The sequence below is a fragment of the Diplotaxodon limnothrissa genome, linkage group LG6, assembly GCF_057381915.1.
Source record: "Diplotaxodon limnothrissa isolate DT_005_m linkage group LG6, D_limnothrissa_male_GT1.1, whole genome shotgun sequence".
NCBI classification, from domain to species: domain Eukaryota; kingdom Metazoa; phylum Chordata; class Actinopteri; order Cichliformes; family Cichlidae; genus Diplotaxodon; species Diplotaxodon limnothrissa.
This window is the reverse complement of record NC_140601.1, coordinates 13,948,371-13,968,587: the sequence shown is the minus strand read 5'-3', so window position 1 is coordinate 13,968,587 and position 20,217 is coordinate 13,948,371. Positions and strand designations below refer to the sequence as shown.

Here is a 20,217-nt window from a genome sequence, read left to right as displayed (position 1 = left end):
CTGACTGGACGTGACACACTAAATCATGGAGTGATCAAGGTCCTATTCATGGGGAAAGCTGGTAAAAATGACAGCATCTCCAAGATTTTCAGGAAAGTAACAGCATCATTTTATTTGATGATGCCTTAAAAACTTCATCGCATTTACCAAGATGCATCTCAGCTGCTCCACTGACCATTTCTTTTTAATACACCACATCATCAGGAGGGCAGAATCAATCGGGCAGTGTCATACTCCCAGACATTTGATTACCATGTTATATTTTATGGGCATGTATTAGTATGCAAATGTCTTTTGGATTGGGAAACCAATTGCTGGTAATGCTTTTGCTCACATATTTATCAAATCAGCGTGTTTGTATCTTCAAGGTAAGAAGTGGACTTTTGAAAAACTGCTCCACTGGGTTGTTAGCATTAAATTACGCTAACTGCTTAAATCAAAGTGTGGTTTTTATTAAAAAGCAATCACCCCCCTCCCCCTTTGCAGATTTATTGTTTGTTTTACAGTTACATAATTAAAGCAATAATTATTTTTGTGCAGGACTTTCAGAGCTGCACTGCCCTCCACACGGCTTGAATAACACAAAAGAATCAACAGCAGAATCAATAAAAACAGAGTTGGTGCTCCAGGAAGTCTCTTAGGTGCCATGTTTGTACAAATTGGAGAGAAGAGAGGCCTCTGACTGAGGCGAAAAAACACAAAGCAACAGCTGACTACATGAGAATACATAACACCATGGATGACTTTAAGCAAATCAATAATAGATAAAAGAGCCTAAATTTTGAAAGCATTTCTTTTCTTGACAGAAACAAGTACAAACAGGTCCTCCCCGACATGGGAAATTAGGTTTTTTTTTAATAGTTTTCTGATGAAAGTGCAAATATCTGTGCATAACACCGTAGGTATGCCCCCTGGGTGTCCATTGATACTTTGAGAATTTACTTCTATTCACGCCATCAAAAGATTTGAACTCCAGCTCCATTTGCATGGTGAGGTATCATGTCAGGGTCCTGGGACTGGGCGACCCAGGATCCCTGAGCAGTTATGTATTATATTATTATTATTATTATTATTATTATATGTATTTTGGTATTGCTGCTGCTCTCCTCCATGATTGTAGATGTGAGTGTGTGTGTGTGTTTATGTCTGCGGGGATGCTTGGAGGATGGAGCTCAGCCACCTGCAGGCCTGAGGGGTGTGGCCCTGCGGAAGGACTGGCCACACCCGAAGCCACACACCTGCCGCTGATCAGGGCTCGTCGGGGGAGCTACTTAGGAGAGTCTTGGAGCTCCCACCGACGCGGGATCATTGCTTGAGACTCCACGTTAGTCGTCCCATTGAATTGAGTTAATGTGTGTAAGTGTATGCCCGCGGTTATTTGTGTCCTGACGGCTGCGTCTATTGTTTCCCGCAGGAGGAGCGTGGAAGGCACGAAGAGCAGCGAGCACCGGGGGGTGCTGACACGGGAGCGGAGAGCACAGAGACACGAACTATTCACGCAGAGACACGACACGGGAGTCTGGGAGAACACGGGGATTTATTGTTGTTTTTGTTCCACTCTGTAAATAAACACACTGCTTGAACTTTGAGCTCCGCGCCTGGGTCCTCCTTCCCCACATCCCCACGGTCTGCCAGCCAGACCGTGACAGAATGATCCCGCCACTTATGGACCCAGCGGTCTCCGAGGAGAGGCTCAGGAGGGAAATTATGGACAAAGTGTACTGCATGTGTGACTTATGGTGGGAGAAGCCTGCGGAAGGTTTGCGTCACGCCGTGGAGAGGCGGCTGCAGGAGATGCTTTTTAAATTCCCCTGGCTGGTGGACTCCCTTAATGCGGTGGTCCTGGACTTCCTACTTTCCACCCTCCACCTCCACTCTCCTCCTCAGGCTGCCCACCAGCTCGGACAGCTGGTGGATTCACTGCCTGAGACGCCGGCCCCGACGCCGACACGGAAACGACGTTCGCGCCGCCAGCGTTCCTCACCGCAGCTAAATCCACAGACATCTCAACAGCCGGCTGTGGTGAGTCGTATGGACAATTCATCGTCACTCACCTCAACTGTTTACTCTGGGGCTATGTTTATACGGTCAGCTGCCCAGCCGGTAGCCAAAGCGCAGCCCGCGGCCCAGCTGGTCGCTGTACCTCAGCCTATCGCCCGGCTAGTGATCCAGCCGTCACCTGCTGAATCATCCCCCGCGACATCTACCTCACCGCTTACCGTTTCATCCTGTTCACCATCCACATCACACGCTCAGCCATCTTCTCCACCAGCAGCAGCCTCCATTCCACTGCCCACTCCAGCGGCCTTGTCCGGAGAGAGCGACCTCACCCGCGTCCAACGCCTGATGGACTGGGTAACTCACACCACCAACACAAGGGCAAGAGTGGTGGGGTTAGACGCCATCGAGGCACTCCTGGAGGGAAACCCCTACCTCGGCCAGCTCAAGGGAGTTTCCGCCTGCCTTTGCACCCTGCGTAAAGCCCGGGGGGTAGTGCAAGCTCGGGAAACCTCAGACTTCGTCCAGCTGGAGCAGGAGCTCAGCGAGCCGGAGGAGCCCGCACCGTCAGCTGAGGCGCTCAGCGAGCCGGAGGAGCTCAGCATGCCCGAGCAGGAGCTCAGCGAGCCGGAGGAGCCCGCACCGCCAGCTGAGGAGCTCAGCGAGCCGGAGGAGCTCAGCATGCCCGAGCAGGAGCTCAGTGAGCCGGAGGAGCCCGCACCGCCAGCTGAGGAGCTCAGCGAGCCGGAGGAGCTCGGCATGCCCGAGCAGGAGCTCAGTGAGCCGGAGGAGCCCGCATCGCCAGCTGTGGAGCTCAGCATGCCCGAGCAGGAGCTCAGCGAGCCGGAGGAGCCCGCACCGCCAGCTGAGGAGCTCAGCGAGCCGGAGGAGCCCGCATCGCCAGCTGTGGAGCTCAGCATGCCCGAGCAGGAGCTCAGCGAGCCGGAGGAGCCCGCACCGCCAGCTGAGGAGCTCAGCGAGCCGGAGGAGCCCGCACCGCCAGCTGAGGAGCTCAGCGAGCCGGAGGAGCCCGCACCGCCAGCTGAGGAGCTCAGCATGCCCGAGCATGAGCTCAGCGAGCCGGAGGAGCTCAGCATGCCCGAGCATGAGCTCAGCGAGCCGGAGGAGCTCAGCATGCCCGAGCATGAGCTCAGCGAGCCGGAGGAGCCCGCACCGCCAGCTGAGGAGCTCAGCGAGCCGGAGGAGCTCGGCATGCCCGAGCAGGAGCTCAGTGAGCCGGAGGAGCCCGCATTGCCAGCTGTGGAGCTCAGCATGCCCGAGCAGGAGCTCGGCGAGCCGGAGGAGCCCGCTCTGCCAGCTGAGGAGCTCAGCGAGCCGGAGGAGGAGCTCTCGCTGCCGGCCGAGGAGGAGCTCTCGCTGCCGGCCGAGGAGGAGCTCTCGCTGCCGGCCGAGGAGGTCAGCGGACCGGAGGGACCTCCACGTCTAGCGCGGCCTCCTCGCCGTCCACGTCCGGTGCGTCCACGTCAGCGATCGGCGCGTCATGGACCTGTTGCCACGCCTCGCTGTTGCTCACCGGAGCAGCGACGTTGCCACCGGACCCGTGGCAGGCCACCGGAACCGTTCCACCGCCACCGGACCCGTGGCAGGCCCCCTGAACTGTTTTGCTGCTGCCGCCGGACCCGGGGCCGTCCGCCGGAGCTGCTACGTCGCCGCCGTTGGGCTCGAGGTAGGCCCCCTGAACTCTCTTGTTGTGTTGATGGGCCGCCTGTGACTGTTTGTGGCGTCTTTTCGTTTTCTTTTTGCACCGCGGCGGGATGCGCGGTCTGACTCTGAGACTGTGGACTGGGTCGGTTTGTTGTTTTGTTGTTTTTGCTTGTTTTGGTTCTGGCCCTCCGTCCTGGTTCCCCCAGCCGCCCGCCCTGGGTTGGTTGTGCTGTTTTTTTTGTTTTGGTTTTGGGGTCGTCGGGAGCCGACCCTTTGAGGAGGGGTACTGTCAGCGACCCAGGATCCCTGAGCAGTTATGTATTATATTATTATTATTATTATTATTATTATTATTATATGTATTTTGGTATTGCTGCTGCTCTCCTCCATGATTGTAGATGTGAGTGTGTGTGTGTGTTTATGTCTGCGGGGATGCTTGGAGGATGGAGCTCAGCCACCTGCAGGCCTGAGGGGTGTGGCCCTGCGGAAGGACTGGCCACACCCGAAGCCACACACCTGCCGCTGATCAGGGCTCGTCGGGGGAGCTACTTAGGAGAGTCTTGGAGCTCCCACCGACGCGGGATCATTGCTTGAGACTCCACGTTAGTCGTCCCATTGAATTGAGTTAATGTGTGTAAGTGTATGCCCGCGGTTATTTGTGTCCTGACGGCTGCGTCTATTGTTTCCCGCAGGAGGAGCGTGGAAGGCACGAAGAGCAGCGAGTACCGGGGGGTGCTGACACGGGAGCGGAGAGCACAGAGACACGAACTATTCACGCAGAGACACGACACGGGAGTCTGGGAGAACACGGGGATTTATTGTTGTTTTTGTTCCACTCTGTAAATAAACACACTGCTTGAACTTTGAGCTCTGCGCCTGGGTCCTCCTTCCCCACATCCCCACGGTCTGCCAGCCAGACCGTGACATATCATCGCTCTGATCTCTGGAGGGACATATGCCCTATTCAGACATGAGATACGTAATCCTGCCGCTTTCATCGCTCTGATAATGTGACAGTTTTCTGTCATTCAGGTCACTTTTATACTCCTCACGTCCTTTTAATGTTGCTGTTTTCTGGCAGAGACATTTTATAAGGAGGAGGAGACCGGGCGCTCTGCAAGAACGTGACATGCTAAAGATGGCGGTTTTCCTGCCCTTCTTCTAAAAAAAAAGACAATCAACGGCCCAGATAGGAACATTTATTGGCCACTCATATAGCTGACCTGATGCATGGCAGATGCAATTCGCAAATCATCATCACAGGAAAGATAGGTAGGTAAATGTACTTGCCTACTTTGTTTTGGCTTACTGTCTCCATAACACGACTGCTGGTATATTGGACATTCCCATGAGAGGGAGACAGAGAGAGAGAGAGACAATCATGCTGGGTGTGTTATGTTTTGCCATATGAGCAAAAGATTTGGTGCACTGATAACGCGCACTGTCAGCACCTAATGAAGTTTACCAGACTTTCTTTGCTGTTGTCACTGACAGCAGAGTCAATATGTTTGTGCAGCAGCTGCCCCCACTCCTGGATTGGGAATTACAAAAATGCATCACAGAGGATTTTTTTAATCATACTGCAAATTAGAAGCAGAGCTGATTAAATACCGGAGCCACGTATAGTTGACATTTTGTCTGCCTATCAGTTAACACGATGGCATGCAGTTCAGGCCTCTGATATGTCAAAGTTAAGAGATCAGACGCAGCTAGTTCTCATAGTCATTCAAATACAGCTCTGATATGTTCACATGTAAAAGAGGGCATGTCTGAAAGTCCACTGTGTGACTGGAGGTCGTGGCAAAACATTTGTCATACACACTCAGTTCCTGGTATCCATATTTTTATTCAGGATTCTTTTAGAAGTGAGTCTTTTTCTTCTGCCTCCAAAATCAAACAGGTGAAAAGGTAATGACAGAATATTGGTCCAAAAATTTGAAAGATCTCCTAAATTTTCCCTCTTTTAGCTGTGCCAAAGAAACAATAATGTTATAGATAAATAATTCCATGTGACACCTTTCTCAGCAACTGTTCATGATTGTCAATTCCCTTAATGCTTAATATAGTGTCTCTATGCTGCAGAAACTGAAAGATCCACCCCTCTGTGTTGAGTCCAAGAAAATCTGTCTTACTTTAACATAATAACGCGCAGATTTAAAACCACTTTAAGTGATGTGACTACAGCAATTGCCAGTATTTTTTGTGCTAAACTGAGTAAAAAATCATCACAAAAACCCCAGTTAAAGAATCTTAATGTGATAACTGAACCATAAATGTTTTTTCTTGAGTAAATAAACAGGTTTTTCCTGCACTGAGGTTTTATTTCAAAATTTAATTAGAGGAAAAACCCCTTTGAGATGCACCATGTAATTTTTTAAACAGGGTCCTCAGACGCAAAACTTATTAAAAATTAAAAATAATTTAAACAATAACAAAAACAAAAATTACATGCATAAATAATGATGCTAATTAATTAAACAGTCTAATAACACAAAAATAACTAACAGCAAAATCAGCAAGGTCATACACAGGAGGGCTCTCCACCATACAAACCGAACTACCTAACAGATCAGCCACAAGTGATATCCAGTCAGTTTAAAGTCAAAAACTGAAATTCTGAAGTACTAAAAGAACAATCAGTTCAGTTCCACCAAAGTCCTAGTCACACAGTTAAGTACATATGATGACTGAACTAAAAGGAGGTTTTAATAAATACAAACTGTATTTATAAACGATGGATGCATCCACCATGACATGATCCCATGTTTCTCGATTGACTCATTTAGGGTGCTTCGAAACCTCAAGTGGCTTGGAATATTAACCATTACTATTTTGGTGTTTTGGAGACATATTTGGATGAACCAAACTATTCATTTGTGCTAGCTAACATAGCTATAAAAGTGCATCCACACTCACAGAAACCTGCTAATTAATGCAAAAATAAAATGCTGATATTGTTGAAAGCACTTACTTCTCCAAAGGTTTGTTTTTACAGTTAACTGCACAGCAAGTCACAGAAAATTACACCACAGTCCAATTAATATAGTCCTTATTTGTAGAAAAAAAAGATTAATCACAAAAAAGAAAAATAGTAATTGAAAACTAGGGCTAATGACAGGCCAATGGATAAGGATTAAGGCCTGATTAATATTAGCCATCTGCTGATATATCAGTGTTTAACAGCTGATGCATGAAAAAACGAGAGGGAGAAACACCCTTCAAACACATTATGTGTTGATATTGCACAGTTGGTCCACCAGCGGGCACTCTGCAACTTGTTACCCTGTTGGCAGTACCTGATTGGAGCAGCACAAACAGACCCAAGTGTGCTGATTGGAGCATAAACAGGTTTTCCACAACTTTTTGTGACAATAAAACAACATTACTTTTAAACTGCATTTTCATATTATCTTAGTAAGAAATATAACTACATATAACACATGTTAGGGAAATCTGCTGGTGTCTCTGAAAGAATATTGCACTTTTAACTCACCAGAAATCATGATTATCAGCAATTTCCTTGCATCTTCAGACTTATTCCAGTCTATTGCCATAATTTCAGCAACTAAAATATCAAGATTCATATTTTTAACTCTGCCTCATGCATATTGGAAGATGTTGGATTTTAATATTCCAAACACAGAAGAGAATAGAGTGGTCACTGAAAACGATCAAAAAGCATGTCTGAATTATTAATCTGTAAACAACATGGAAAATTGGAACATTATGTTGGAAGACATGGAAGATTATGATTTCAGTAAGTCTAAGATTAAGTTACATTTATGCAGTCAAATGCATTTTTATCAAATAGACAGGCGGAAAGTCAGTCATGGGCAATATACATTTAGTAATGCATTAGGTTTGTTTTAAATAAAATGTATCATAAAAAATGTGACGACATCAGTCTAGAGGTGACATATGCCAGCCTCCAGCCCCCTGAAGTGCATAAACTAAAAATAGCACAAAGACAAGACGAGCAGACTTGAGTACAGATTGTTCACATTTTCTTTTCAGCAGTCCTAGAAAGTCAATAATCCAGATCAGCAGGCTGACTCATTTACTTGAGGCTAGAATTTACAGTTTGAAAACTCCAGATCTAAAAAATGTATGCTGTAGTGACGCTACACTGTATACAAGATAGAACAGGGAAAAAGCTCAGCAATGACGAGGAATAAGATAAAGCAGGCACAGTAACAGACTGTTCATGTCAGCAGATCAAACGGTTAACTAAATTTAACTTAATGCATCCTAAAACAAAACATAAGAGGAAAAAAACAGACATACACAACATTTTTCATTCAAAGAAACTTCAAAATCAGATACTCTGATTACACTGTGAGAGAAGGGTATTGTGCATTTCATTGTGGAGATTATAGTAAAAATTCAAAAAGAAAAAAAGACCGTTTCTTCAAGGTAATGGAAAAGTCAGGGATTGCCATCATCACCATGGATGGATAAAGCACGGACTATTTTAACCTGAGGTCATGAAATTTCCTGTAATGGAACCATTTTCGCCTTTCCTTGAAGTGAAGAAACTGTACCAGTGTTGGTAATGGGCGAGCTCTAGCCTACAGCGTTCGATACTGTTGACCATAATATCCTATTAGAGCGATTAGAACATGCTGTAGGTATTACAGGTACTGCACTGCAGTGGTTTGTATCATATCTATCTAATAGACTCCAATTTGTGCATGTAAATGGAGAGTCCTCTTCACACACTGAGGTTAATTATGGAGTTCCACAGGGTTCAGTGCTAGGACCAATTCTGTTTACATTATACATGCTTCCCTTAGGCAGCATCATTAGAAGACATAGCATACATTTTCACTGCTATGCAGATGACACCCAGCTCTATCTGTCCATGAAGCCAGATAACACACACCAATTAGTTAAACTGCAGGAATGTCTTAAAGACATAAAGACCTGGATGGCCGCTAACTTTCTGCTTCTTAATTCAGATAAAACTGAGGTTATTTTACTCGGCCCTGAAAAGCTTAGAAATATGGTATCTAACCAGATTCTTACTCTGGATGGCATTACCTTGGCCTCCAGCAACGCTGTGAGGAACCTTGGACGCACATATTAAACAAATATGTAAGACTGCTTTCTTCCATTTGTGCAACATCTCTAAAATTAGAAATATCCTGTCTCAGAGTGACGCTGAAAAACTAGTTCATGCATTTATTACTCCCAGGCTGGACTACTGTAATTCTTTATTATCAGGATGTCCAAAACACTCACTGAAAAGCCTTCAGCTGATCCAAAATGCTGCAGCAAGAGTCCTGACAGGGACTAGAAAGAGAGAGCATATTTCTCCTGTTTTGGCTTCCCTTCATTGGCTTCCTGTTAAATCCAGAATTTAATTCAAAATCCTGCTCCTCACATACAAGGTCTTAAATAATCAGGCCCCATCTTATCTTAATGACCTTGTAGTACCATATCACCCTATTAGAGCACTTCGCTCTCGCTCTGCAGGCCTACTTGTTGTTCCTAGAGTATTTAAAAGTAGAATGGGAGGGAGAGCCTTCAGTTTTCAGGCCCCTCTTCTGTGGAACCAGCTTCCAGTTTGGATTCAGGAGACAGACACTATCTCTACTTTTAAGATTAGGCTTAAAACTTTCCTTTTTGCTAAAGCATATAGTTAGGGCTGGACCAGGTGACCCTGAATCCTCCCTTAGTTATGCTGCAATAGACGTAGACTGCCGAGGGATTCCCATGATGCATTGAGTTTTTCCTTTCCAGTCACCTTTCTCACTCACTATGTATTAATAGACCTCTCTGCATTGAATCATATCTGTTATTAACCTCTGTCTCTCTTCCACAGCATGTCTTTATCCTGTCTTCCTTCTCTCACCCCAACCGGTTGCAGCAGATGGCCGCCCCTCCCTGAGCCTGGTTCTGCTGGAGGTTTCTTCCTGTTAAAAGGGAGTTTTTCCTTCCCACTGTCGCCAAAGTGCTTGCTCATAGGGGGTCATATTGTTGGGTTTTTCTCTGTATCTATTAAGCGCCTTGAGGCGACTTTTGTTGTGATTTGCCGCTATATAAATAAAATTGAATTGAATTGAATTGAAATTCCCCCATATTTTCATACCAGGCACATCTTCTAGCTGGGATTCCTCCATTGGTGTCCACATATTCTATAAAATAGTTTAGATAATGTTCCTAAACGTCTTTTGAGTTTTGAATCTGATATTCTTTCAAGTTCTACTCTGATAGTGTTAAATTCTTGTTATGTCAGTTTGTACTGGTGGCCCATTTCCATCATCAGATTGTAATTTTCTGCTGGGCTGGGGAACCGACTGTATGGCACCAAGTAAGCTTCATTTGTTCATGAAGATGCTCAGTCTTATTTGTGTTAACTCTCTGTTGTACTTCCGACAGATGTACCCACATTTTAATCACCAGTACTTAAATGTTACTATCATTATAGATTTGATTTGCTGTAAAGGATCCAAAATTGTTTTAAGAGAAACCTCATACAGGTCCGCTGTGAAAAATTCATTCCAAAAAACTGCCAGTCTACAGCTCAAACAACCATATTTGATGAAGCATCTGCATCACATGACAGCAGCCGATGTGTTTTCTTGTGTTTCAGCCCAAACGACAGGAAAATTACAAACACAGACATGATAAGAAGTTATAATAAAAGAGCAATTCAAATCCCTTTCAAAAGTCTTTAATAACAAATTATCAAACAACTGCTGAACAAGCTGCCTTTGACGTTCCAGTCAGCTCGCTTCAACACACGCTGGATTGGACAGCAGGCAGCAGCCAAACGAGACAGTTATTAGGTTTTTACTGTGCCCAAATGCTCCCAGTATAAAGTATAAAAGTCGTAGGTTTACAGCTGTGTTGAGTTGCCCTCTATCCAGGGTCACTCTGAGTCTGAGGACAAACCTTGTTAAGCTAGCAAAACAGGTGGTGCTCAGAAGTGCCACACAGGCTTTTTTTGTTTGATACACACGGAACGAGGGTTTCATTTCAGCTAAAGTCACCTCACCAAACTGTCTGGTAAAGAAAGTTACGCACGTGCTCAGAAACAAAACGAAACATTTGTGGGCTGCAATTCTCGAATCTTTTTAGAAGCTTATTTCTTGTGTACGCATGAAACAAGCCTTAAAAGAAAACCCTCAGTGATGTGTGTGTGTGTGTGTGTGTGTGTGTGTGTGTGTGTGTGTGTGTGTGTGTGTGTGTGTGTGTGTGTGTGTGTGTGTGTGTGTGTGTGTTTTAACTCTAATTATATTTACTGAAGTAAGGAAGAAATAATATGGGGAAGAAAATAAAGCCATGTTACTTGGGCTAAAGCTGATTGATAAAATTCCTTATGGACTTAACATCATTGGCACAGTTAGTGCTGTGCACACAGCGCCAGCCTTTCCTTTTTGTAGCTGTAGCTGCTGGGTTTTCTAGAGAATTACATTTACTATTTTTTTATACATTGCCTTTTGCCAATAGAAAGACGGTGCTGCAGTAAAAAAAAAAAAGTGTGTGTGGCTCCATAATACCATTGTCTAAAGAAAGCCCTACTGTGCATGTGTTATCTCCTCTGGTTTAATAATGTCTGATTCATTGTAAAAATGTCTTAATCATCTCAGTCACACATTGAGCTAATTGTGCCATAACATATGTAAGGCATGAAACTGTGAGAGCAGGAACTACATTTCATGGAATTAGAGAGACTTCAGCTACACACCAATCTGTGTTAGAGACAAAAAAAGTGATGAAGTAATGCTGATACCTTTTTTTTTTTTTTTTTTTTTTCCTTTGGAAGTGACATCAGAAACAGCAGCATGTGACATCACGTGATGGCGGAGCTTCAGTTCATCCTTTGTCATCCTTTTTTTTTTTTTTTTTTTTAATAGGACAGGGGGAAAGAATGAAAGAAAGAGGGGGAGAGGAAGAAAGAAAACCAAAGGGGAGAAGAGACGGTTTCTCCATGTAATGATCTGCTAGAGAGTGTGGGGGGCCACAGCCCCGTCCTCCAGGGTATGAAGCAGGTATGGAGGAGATCAAAACTCCAGACATCCAGAGGCCCCCAGAACACAAGAGACCAAGGAAGACCCACAGAGGGGCAGCCGCGCCACTGTCCCAGTAAGAGCTAAGGAGAGTCCCAGATGAGAGCTCATTCAGCAGCCGCGGAGCAGAAGCCAGGGGGAGTTGCAGTGACGCGCCCGTGAGCTCCGCCGGCAGCCAGCCGTGCCTGAGTGACCGAGCCCCAGGCCGAGAGGCCGGGGGCACCCCACCTCCAAAGTGGCCCGAGCGAGCCCCAATAAGCGGCCGCCAAGGAGTGAGCCGGTGTGTACCCGGACGCCCACCCCCAGATACAAAGAACCACCAACGCACCGGTAATGCTGATACCTTTATGTGAATGATCTGGTCCTCGTAGCCATGAAAAACTGAATCAAATTGGATTTAAAAAGCTAAAGAATGTCTTAACTAGGACAGTGTTATATCAGTCTCAACCAAAATCTGGTGTCTGTAAAAGCATAAAATTGGAATATGGGTTTTGGGTGTTAAGTTGGCCGAAATGACAGAGCCAGGCTGGCCGCACTTAGGCACCTCCTAAGCCTCTTTCTCAGCCTAGGAAAAAAAAACCTTCAGTGACAAAGTGTAAGAGGCATCATTTAAGGTAACAACCCGGCCTCCTAGGAATCTGGATTCTTCTCAGAGCCACATGTTGTGCCTAATACTAATCAAGCTAATTCTAAAGCACAGCATTCAAATAGGCACATAAGGGGGAGGTTACAATCCAAAATGAAACTTCCACCATCTTGAAAGCCTTAAGCTTTCAATTGAAAGATTAATACTGACATCAAAGGGGAGCAATCTGTCCGCATCCATTTATTTAAATATATATTTTCAGAAAAAAGCCTGCTATCAGTATTGAGGATTAACTATTTTGAAGGAACATTGTCAATTCACAGTAACCCCAATCAGTAGTTTTATAATAATTATGGATATAATAAAATTATAGGTATTGATCCTCCCGCACTACACTGCAGCAGATCCTCTTGGCAATATGACTTTTATGTTTTATTTTTGTTTTTACCCATCCGTGTTTTGGGAAGGTCTCTCCACTCATCAACTAGATTTCCAGCGAGAACAGGCAGTTTGATGTTTGTTTTTTTCAGTAAAAACATCAGATAAATCCAGTAAGTGCTCTCAGCCTCACGGTAGTGACTCTAACTAGTGCCATATACAGTGTGTTTCGCTAGGGAGTTACTGTAATTGAAAACAGTCATTAAAAAGGGAGCATTCTTACTTCATTAAGTAGCTGGAGGCACCTCTCAACATGAACGTTTATGTTGATCCATGCCTGCTGGATTTCTTAATAAGCAATTGTTTGCTAACATGTCCACTATAACATTGGAAGGTGCTAATTTATTAATATTGTTTTTGCAGAAATTTATGCTATGGGCAAGTACACCCCCGTCTCCCAAAATTAACGCTGCTTTAACAATACGTTTTACTTATCAGCCAGTTTCAGGTCCTTGAACAAAGACTGTATATAAAAGATGCGCATAGCCATTGCCATCCCTCATTGGTTAGTAAAGTCCTGTCTTTGGGTGAAGTCGTGAGCGAGTGAATCTGACAGAGACGCAAACACAACAGTTTTCACTTGTTTCTTCAATTTGTCCTGATGCACTTGGATTTAAATCCAGCTTCCTGTCTCTCTGTGTACCTGACCTGTCCCACTACATGATATTCACACAATAGTGTGATTCTTGTCTGTCCTTGCATGTGATTGGCCACATGCTCAGCCCTGAGCAGGAAGGGCTGAAGACTTGGCTCTGCCCAACGGAGTCGGCTCTTTTCGTGCGCTACAATCGGCTCTTAGAGTCATTTGTGAACAACACATCACTAAATGACATCATAAATTTATCAGGGAAAGAGTTTACTGAGGTCATAGATAAATGGGAAGGTCTTTTTTTTCACAAACTTCTTTTTGCAATCAAAAGAGTCGACCCCCTTAAAGCCCTTCAACACTGTCTTCCCTTTTCAGACCCAGATGTTACATCCATCTTTTATATAGAGTCTTTGGCATTGGGCTGCTTGGAGATGGTGGCCAGCAATGACAACCAAGATTCGCCTCAGATTGATAAGGGGCCTGGCAGAGCCGTTCTATTAAGACATTTTTTTACCTATTAAAAACTGTTCTGTTGAGTCTCTCCCCAGAATTGGACTCCCTTCACTTTTTACTGGGAGAGTATGACTGTTATGTTTCGCTCAGTGATAAACTGCTGAGATGTATTGACGTTCCTGCAGCCCTGTCAATACAGGTCAATAAAAGTTATAAATTACTTAACATCCCACCCCTCCTTATCTCACTACAAGCTCAATATAAAATGTTAATAATAACAGATTGCTTTTCAGCTAAAACTATTTGTATGGACAAAGTGAAAATGGCATGAACCGCTGTTATAAGGTAAAGTGAATACGGCAGCATGGATGGTGTCGTTAAACCATAATGAAAAATAAAATTACTTTTATGATTTCTAATTGTATTACTGAAATGTTAATGCAGTATAGCAGTCTACATGAAGACATCTATAGAAAAAAATAAAGGAATTGAAAGGCCATTTGATGGACTATCCAGCTGGTCCCTCCATCTGCAACAGAGACATTTGGGATGAAACTGTTTTGACAGGTTTGCTGATGAAAATAGAATCATGAAATGCTAATTCTTCTCAAGATGTATAGATGGCAATTTCTTGGTTACAGCCCTATTATGCTTGTCACGTCTCTAAATCCACCCCGAAAGCACCTCTCAAGCAGGATGAAGATTATCTCGATTTCCAGCACCACAACTATCTGCCTTTGAGTCATGAAAAACACAGATACAAGTTTTGAGATTGATTAAAGGTGGGTTTTTCATTCTCAAATCCAAATCCTCGCCTGAGCAATGAGAATATGATTTATCAGGTTAAAAAACAAACAAACAAACGAAAACGCCAATTTTAAGATTTATTCCAATCCGATTACTTAAATCCTATCCATAAAGTTCTGAAAGACTGTGCTGAAACTGGATAAGACTTATCTGAAATCTGAAGCAGATGGAAACACTTTAAAACCATTAAAAATTCACTAGAGATGTCGTGCACCAGCTATAACCATTAGGCACAGGCACATAGGCAGGTCAAACTGCCACCAGGTTCAGTTAGAATCTAAACTGTAGGGCTACAGCTTCGACTCGCAATACTGGTAACCGCAACAATGATGCAGTCATGTCTCTTATTCTTAGTTATTAATTCATATAACATTTAGAAAAATTTAGGTTAGGCGATAAATTTATCACCACTAGCAACTTTTGGGCCTATCATGTTAAAGCAGGGACTCTCACACACCAGAAAAGTGTGTTAAGGCACGCAGTGGTTCTACGAAATGGCATCTACTGTCAGCTTGATTTAAAAATGATCGGTTCAAAAACCTGTATTAGTCAAACCCTACTTAATATCACACATGGCTCACTAACTCTTTAAATGAGAGTACCAGCTGTGTTTTGATTAAATGATTAAACAGTGCACGTTTGTAAGAGGCGTTTGGGTTATTAACTTGCATCTGAGACTGCACTATCACACATCAATGTACAGAAGATCAGCAGGGGTCAAAATACTCATTATCATATGTCACTCTGTCCCTTTTACTGGAAATGGCTAAGAAAAGGAAAATGAAAACACTAATTTTCATCCTCTCAGCCCTCGGTGTAAGACGAATCTGAACTGCCATTGTATTTACAAAAAGGCACTGGCTTTTTCGTTATTCTAGGGGTGAACAAGAAAATGGGTTCAAACTGTCCGCCGCCGGGTCGCGTGTAACCAAATTTCGACCACGGATGTTTTCTTGCGACGAGAATATCCGAAGTAACAAAGTGCAGGCCCAGCAGCAGGTTTAATTGACTTTGAAGAAAGCACTCACTCAGCAGATAACAGCTAAAAGGCCACGCCAGAGGCTCGGTGGCTGCACGTGGCTTGGCTGTTAATGTCGTAGGCAGAATTCCGACATCGAAAACCTTAAACCCACAGTTTGTCAACTTAGATAGGGACCTCCAAACAAAAACAGTGTGCACATAAGAGGATTATTTGCTGTAGCTCCTATCACAGGATATGTCATACCTTCTTCTGGACAAATACAGCTACAACACAGGGCAGGAAGGTAAATAATTCCACCCACAAGTTTCCCTGGCTTTTCTTCTCCTTTGTTTTTGTTTTTTTTGTAAGTATCTTTGTAATTTTTCTCATAATGCTCAAGGTTGCAGTCTTGTGTGAGCACTCCTACCTAAAATCCACTAAACTGCAGGAAAAAGAGACCATATGAGTAAAAACTTAAAAATAAAAACACAGTATCTAGTACCTGAGAGGCACCAAAGCAATATTTGTACAGTTCAGTCAGTGTTATAATCAAAGAGTCAATCTTCACACAAAGCCATTCTGGTGGTATGACCACATCACAGTAAATGCACAATAATAATTGCATAGTTTTGGATCATTTCAGTATATCTCACAGTTCAACAGAGGTAAAAAAAACAAACAAAACCTCTATGTATCTTTCATGAAAAGAAAGACTTCTGCATGATCGCTCCCTGAACCTTTCCCACACTTGCAGGCATATGTAGATTTTTGGCTAAATTTGGGCTCTGACTCTAAAAATGTCTCGCACAATATTAAAAACCAAAACACAGAGCCCTGGTTGACACAGAGCAGTGTGAAGGCACACCTCCTGCAGCCCCTCTGATGCAAGAAACCTCTCCGAATCCCTGTGTAAATGTAGTACATTTGGGCTTCAGCAGAGCCATGGGGAGAGAAAGCCAGTTCCACTTAGGTGCCACCAAAATAATCCCCAAGGGGCCTGCCTTGTTACAGGCAGCACAACAACATGTTGGCACTGGCACATTAAAAAACGAGAAATTAAAATCGATTTAACTGCGGAAATCCAAAACAACAGGGCCTCACTTCTGACAGCGCTGACAAGAAGCTTAGGCGCAATGAGTTCTGATGTACTTTACCTGCTTGTCCAACAATGGAGCCGGTTCAGTGCACAGCTCAGTCAGATGCATCTCGACACATCACGTCAACACTATGTCATCCCGGAGCCCAAATGGGACTCAGAATATGGTATGCATCACATCACAGAGATTTTTTAAGGTCTTTCCTGTTTAGCTTTGTCTCAGTAGTTGGTTAATAGCAGACTGCAAAGCGATGAAAATACAAGGCCCAACTGAGCAGGAAATTCTCTCTGGAGTGATAACAACAAGACAGAAAGTGAATAGAAAAGTAGGCCTGTTATAAAATACTGTTGAGCTTTTTTAAAAGGTGCTGTGACATCACACCCAGAATTCATTGCTGCTTTGCACGAGATATTTATATTAATGAAGGTAGCAACAGCACTCGACATTCTCTGCTCCCCACTCTATTGCGTTTATGCCCTACAGAGTTGATCTCCTTTTGTGTCATCCCACTATTCAGGAAAATAGGCTACTGCTGAGCACAACATCAGTCTCTCTTCTCAGTTCTCTACAACACCACAATGAGTCTGGCGCAGCACGGATGATAATTTGCTCTAAATGATTATGATAAATGTGCATTCATTCATACATAATATTAAGTAGTCAAAATTGAGGGCATCTGTTTGCCAACAGGAACGATGGGGATCATTCATGATGAAGATTTATGGCCATTCAGGGCTATACATCCTGTCATCCTGTCACGTCACACTCCTATTTTCTTATATTTACCCCCTCCAGTGTAACATCTGTGTGTGTTTATGTGTGTGCATGTCCATGAGCGTGCGTGCGCGTTCGTGTGAAGGCCTCAGTGTCCCTGAGAAGAGGAGAAGACACTTTGTGTGTCAGACTTGGCACGCCAAGCAGGAGGAAAACGGAAGAAAATGTGTTTCTACAACGTGACTGCATTCAAAGCCTGAAAACTGTAATTTGAGATATGAATTCATTACATGGCTTCTCATCAGCAGCCGGGGGATAATGTGATGCAACAGCGCCGCTTAGCGTCGCTCGGCGCTCCGTCTAAAAGAAGAGCGTCGCTCTCTCCTTGAACGCAGCTGTCCTTACCTTCGGTGTCACAAAGCGCGGCTGCTGCGGGGTTGTGTTCGCGGAGGTTTTGCGCCTTCTTCTGCGGAGTCCGTGCGATGAATGTTGACTTGTGCTGCCGTGGTGCGAGGGCCCGTGCGGGCAGCCACCGTGACCTGTCCGTTTACTGGCATTTTGGTTCCTTCTCACGGCGTCGGTGAAACCAGAGGAAAAGTGTTCAAACTTGATCTGAAAATAAAAAAGAAAGAAACGAAAAGATACCAGATTTTAACACTGCGCCGCAAGCTCCCAGGACTTGATGACTTTGTCGCTTTTCTATAAATAGGCGCGAGCGTACAGGCAGGTGCTTATGTGAGCTATAAACAGTTTTAACCAATGTCGTTTTACTTCTCGCACCTCATTAGCATTTTAACAGTTTGAACAGCATCAAATACCAGCTAGCTGTCTGCGTGTTTTTTGTTTCCGCGCGCGTGCGTGGTTATATGTTTGTGTGAGTCGGAGCAGAAGTGCGCGCGTGCCTGCGTCTCTCTATTGGGGGATTATTGGAGGGAAAAGCTCGCCGTGACGAAAACACAAGTTCATATCATAGGTGTAGGCTACGGTGAAAAGGACGAATTAGTGCTCTCTCCCTCCGTGCGCGCGCGTGTGCTTGTATGTGTGTTTCAGAGAGAGAGAGCGGGGGGGGGGGGACGACGGAGTAAAAACAGCCTGTGGCTCTTTGGCGAATATTCCCCTCACGCTCCTCTCTCCGGTGCCGGGCTTCGTTTATGTAGGGCATGCAGCAGGTTGTGTGACGAGGACTCGGACAAGCGTAAGAGCGCGGAGGAACCCGAACCAGGCACACACCACCCCGCCGCTGTTCCACTTTAAGGAGAGCTAGAGTGCGGCAGATATTAAAACCACCGGATCCCGACAAATGCCGCTCATTTTCCGCGTCTTTGGTGACAGAGTTAGTTTTGACCCAACCTAAAAAAAATAAAATAAAAAAGAAAACACTAATTACGCTCACCCCATTCCCGTGACACATCTCACCAGGCGGCCAGGTGGAGATGACATTGCAGCCTGTTACTCCATTCGGGTGCCCTCGGCAGGAGTGGGAATCGCATACGACTCTCCGTCAGATTAATCCATCAATTTCTCCTCCATTCAATTTCCCTTCCCCAAAAAACGAAACCACACGGATAAATCCACCTGTCTGGTTCTGAAGACTTCCCCCCGCCACCGCCACCTCTCCCACCCGTAGATAGGTAGTATTCCTCTCGGTTTAGATGTCAAACGCCGTCCATTCAACGGGAGAGACGGGGTGGGGGAAAAAGCCCCCTGGCGCGCGGGGATCAGTTAGACTCTAGAATCCAAAATAACCGTTGGTTTGGGATCTCCAGCGGCAGCCCCGCGCGTTCCGCAGTGAGGGCTCGTGGACAGGTCCGCGCGCCTCCTCCTCCTCCTCCTCTCCTGTCCTCCTCCTCCTTGCGCCGCTCGCGGATTCTTGGAGACTGAAGGGGGGGATTCCGTCACAAATAACATCAAAACACACACACATACATATATATTCACACACTCTCTCTCTCTCCCTATCTTTTCTCACTTGCCCTCCCTCTCTCCCCCCTCTTCTCCTCCAACTGCTGCTGCTCCCCTCACGCGCTCTCCGACGAGCACCGCACTCCAAGCCGCCCTAAACAATTCGGAACAAGTTCAAACGGGTCGAGTTATTTTTGTAGCTTTCCGCGCCGCACGACCGAGGTGACGCTCGGCAGTCGACCGAGCCGTCCGGGCGGAGAGGAAGAAGGAAATATTCTCCCGACAGTGTCTTTACCCCGCAGCAGCCCGGCCGCCCACGCTCCGCTAGCTGAAGGTACTTACACATCAGCCTAGTTAATTAAACATATAAGGGGTAGAGGAGGCAGTGGTGAGGGGGTGCAGACTTGGGTGACTTCATCTTCCCATTATAAAAAAACGAAAAAAAAAAAAAGATATGTGGGGAGTTAAGAAGGAGCGTGCTAGGGAAATTTCGCCATGTCTACCCCCCTAAGAAAAAAAGAGCGACTCCAACTTCACAGCTCGTTAAAACTGACATGTCGCTTCCTTGTCTGTCCTGGTCGTGTTTTCTCCCTCTCCGGGTCGTTCCCTTTCCCTCGTGCGTCCTCTCCCAGGCAGAAAAAAAGAAACGAAAGCGCGAGAGGGGGTATGGCGCACAGCATCATCCGTCGTTTATGGCATCACCTGGTGCCATCTCTCTAAAGCGAAGCCGCGCGCGCGTGTTTGTTCCTGGATGCCGGTGTCATTGCGCGCGCGTGTGTTTGTGACGACTGTCTCGGCGTCAAAGAAGTCGCCGCGTCGCGCCTCCTCTGCTCTTCAGCTGCGCGCAGATAAAACATTTCAATATCCGCTCAACTGTTATAACCCAATCTATTGGTCCCCCTGCAGACACCTCAACTCTTCCTCACAATTAAAACGCAGAGCCCTTAAAAATAAATAAATAAATAAATACAAATTACCGCACCGGAAAACGT

At 45.2% G+C, this 20,217-nt stretch overlaps 2 protein-coding genes across 2 annotated transcripts in view; one reads left to right on the top strand and one right to left on the bottom strand.

Annotated features, from left to right (window-relative positions):
- Nucleotides 1–18,734, bottom strand: part of grin2ab (glutamate receptor, ionotropic, N-methyl D-aspartate 2A, b) — a 142,981-nt gene extending 124,247 nt beyond the window's left edge. The window contains exons 1-2 of the mRNA XM_085356822.1: nt 18,717–18,734; nt 17,729–17,935 (exon numbers count right to left, since the gene is read on the bottom strand). Coding sequence (XP_085212948.1) covers nt 17,729–17,935; nt 18,717–18,734 — 225 coding nt within the window. The remainder of the gene's footprint in view (nt 1–17,728; nt 17,936–18,716) is intronic.
- Nucleotides 1,648–3,786, top strand: LOC146630273 (uncharacterized). The gene is made up of 2 exons (XM_085355710.1): nt 1,648–2,103; nt 2,173–3,786. Exons 1-2 carry the CDS (start codon nt 1,651–1,653, stop codon nt 3,784–3,786), a joined length of 2,067 nt encoding a protein of 688 aa, XP_085211836.1. The 5' UTR covers nt 1,648–1,650.
- Nucleotides 18,735–20,217: the final 1,483 nt, after the last annotated feature.

Excerpts from the sequence above, each read along its gene's own strand:
- LOC146630273 (XM_085355710.1), top strand. The coding sequence starts at position 1,651 with ATGATCCCGCCACTTATGGACCCAGCGGTCTCCGAGGAGAGGCTCAGG. Across the intron at positions 2,104-2,172 it reads TACGGTCAGCTGCCCAGCCG|CCGTCACCTGCTGAATCATC; the intron begins GTAGCCAAAGCG and ends CTAGTGATCCAG.